We start from the raw sequence: 2296 nt of genomic DNA, 5'->3' as shown, positions 1-2296 counted from the left end.
GCTGAGATGGAAGGAAGGACCATCCAGACTGCCCCACCTGAGGATCCATCCCATAAACAACCACAAAACCCAGACACCATTGCATATGCCAGAAAGATTTTGCTGACAGGACCCTGATATAGCTATCTCTTGTGAGGCTATGCCAGTGCCTGGCAAATACAGAAGTGGATGCTCACAGTGATTTTTTGGATGGAACACAGGGCCCCCAAAGGAGGAGCTAGAGAAAGTACCCAAGGAGCTAAAGGAGTCTGCAGCCCTATAGGAGGAACAGCAGAATGAACTAACCTGTACCCCCCAGAGTTTGTGTCTCTAATTGCTTCCATATGTAGCAGAGGATGGCCTAGTCAGCCATCAATGGGAGGGGAATGCCAAGGCCAGGAAGCAGGAGTGGGTACATTGGGGGAGCAGGGAGGAGGAAGGGTATAGGGGAATTTCAGAGAGGAAACTAGGAAAGGAGATGGCATTTGAAATGTAAATGAAGAAAATATCTAATAAAAAACTTTTTGAGAGAGAGAGAGAGAGAGAGAGAGAGAGAGAGAGAGAGAGAGAGAGAGAAAGAAGATGCCCAGAAAGGTTCAGGTTCAGGGAGAGAGATCACAGAAGCTGTTCAAATCTCCACACTGAAGATGCTCTAGGTCTCCAGGATGACATAGATCTACGTCTCCCTCCCCTTCTCGACTGAAAGAAAGAAGAGATGAGGAAAAGAAAGAAACTAAAGAAATAAAGAACAAAGAATGTCAGATTACTGGAGAAGATCAGGAGGGTAAAACAGAGGAAGAAATGAAATTAATGGGATTTGCCTATTTTGACTCCACAAAATGGAAGAAGTTAGATAGCTCTGTAAATGCCTATGCCATCAACGTGTCTCAGAAGAGGAAATACCGGCAGTTCATGAATCGAAAAGACAGATTCAAAAGACATTTGGATTTTATTGCATGAGACTTGAGGTATTAGATGGAGGATTTTCCCCCCTTGTCTGGGTCAGAGAGTATTCTATATTTTGTATCTAATACACATGAAAACAGTATCTTGATTCTTCCTTCTTATAAAATAAAATAAGTCTGATATATGGCTTACTTTTTGAGGCAGTGTCCCTGGGGTGGCCACCAGCCCTTTTGTCTGTCCTTGTTCCTTTGAAACTGTGTGTGCTGTCTTCTTGGATGCTTGCTAGGTGTTTTAAAAACTGAAAGTAAATTACATACTTTTCCCAATAAGATAATGTTTCTTACCCCCCCCCCAAAAAAAAAGGAATTTAAAAAAAGAAAAAGAAAAAAATTCTTAGGGCCATTAAGGAAATCTGGGGATGTGTCTTGTGCTGAAGCTTTTCCTTCCACTTGAGTTGTTTTAATCAGCCAAAAGCATTGTGGTTTGTCCTCTTGAGTTTTAAGTCTCATGAATAAAAGAATTTGATAAGAGACTTAAAAGAAGCCTGTGAAAATTTTTGTTCAAATGTCGCTGAGCCAGAGGCAGTTGCAGAAGATGGAAGAATGCTTTGCAAAGGAAGACATCAAGCAGCCAGGTGAAGGAACTGGATACAGAAAATGTGTGAGACATTCCAGAGTGTACAGGAATACATTTTAAAGCTGTGGCTGGAACAAGAACCACATAGAAGAAGAAGAAACCTTCTTTTCCAAGACAGGTCTCAAAAAATGAGTAAGCTCTGTGATGCTACACTGGGAGAGCTAAAATAATCGGCCTGGATGGAGGTCTATTGGAAGCATGAATGCCAATAAGGACAGAATTATTGCTTGATCTTCATAGCATGACTTCAGTTGATCCATCTCTCATGGGAGATGAGCTCCTCCCAGACTCCAGTGTTCTAAAACCAGAGGCATGGCTAATACTTATTAAAAGGAGGGCACAGTAGTATTAAATGTCCTAAGTGCTTAAAAATGACTTCACTAAGTAGGTCCATGAGCAAGGGTGATCTTTCCACCTTGATGCTACATTATTTTTTTCTTCAGAGATTTGAAGTTCTTGTCATACAGGTTGTTCGTGTGCTTGGTTAGTTAGACCAAGGTATTTTATATTGTTTGTGGCTATTTTAAAGGATGTTGTTTGACTAATTTTTTCCTGAGCCCGTTTATCATTTGTATAATGGAGAGCTACTGATTTTTTTCCTTGATTTAATTTTGTATCCAGCCACTTTGCTGAAGATGTTTATCAACTGTAGGAGTTCTCTGACAACTCCAAATACACTGGACCAGAAAAGAAATTCCTCCCGACACATAATAATCAGAACAACAAATGCACTAAATAAAGATAGAATATTAAAAGCAGTAAGGGAAAAAGGTCA

The 2296-nt window shown here is 40.5% G+C and overlaps 1 protein-coding gene across 1 annotated transcript; it reads left to right on the top strand.

Annotated features, from left to right (window-relative positions):
- Nucleotides 1-550: 550 nt before the first annotated feature.
- Nucleotides 551-939, top strand: Snrnp27 (small nuclear ribonucleoprotein U4/U6.U5 subunit 27; the record flags this gene model as incomplete). Its single annotated transcript, XM_021154495.1, is given in 2 exon segments — nucleotides 551-605; nucleotides 608-939. Coding segments are annotated over 2 exon segments (387 nt in total), but the record flags the coding sequence as incomplete, so codon positions are not given.
- Nucleotides 940-2296: the final 1357 nt, after the last annotated feature.

Source organism: Mus caroli, unplaced genomic scaffold (genome assembly GCF_900094665.2).
Source record: "Mus caroli unplaced genomic scaffold, CAROLI_EIJ_v1.1 scaffold_10999_1, whole genome shotgun sequence".
Classification (NCBI taxonomy): domain Eukaryota; kingdom Metazoa; phylum Chordata; class Mammalia; order Rodentia; family Muridae; genus Mus; species Mus caroli.
This window is presented reverse-complemented; position numbering and strand designations above follow the sequence as displayed.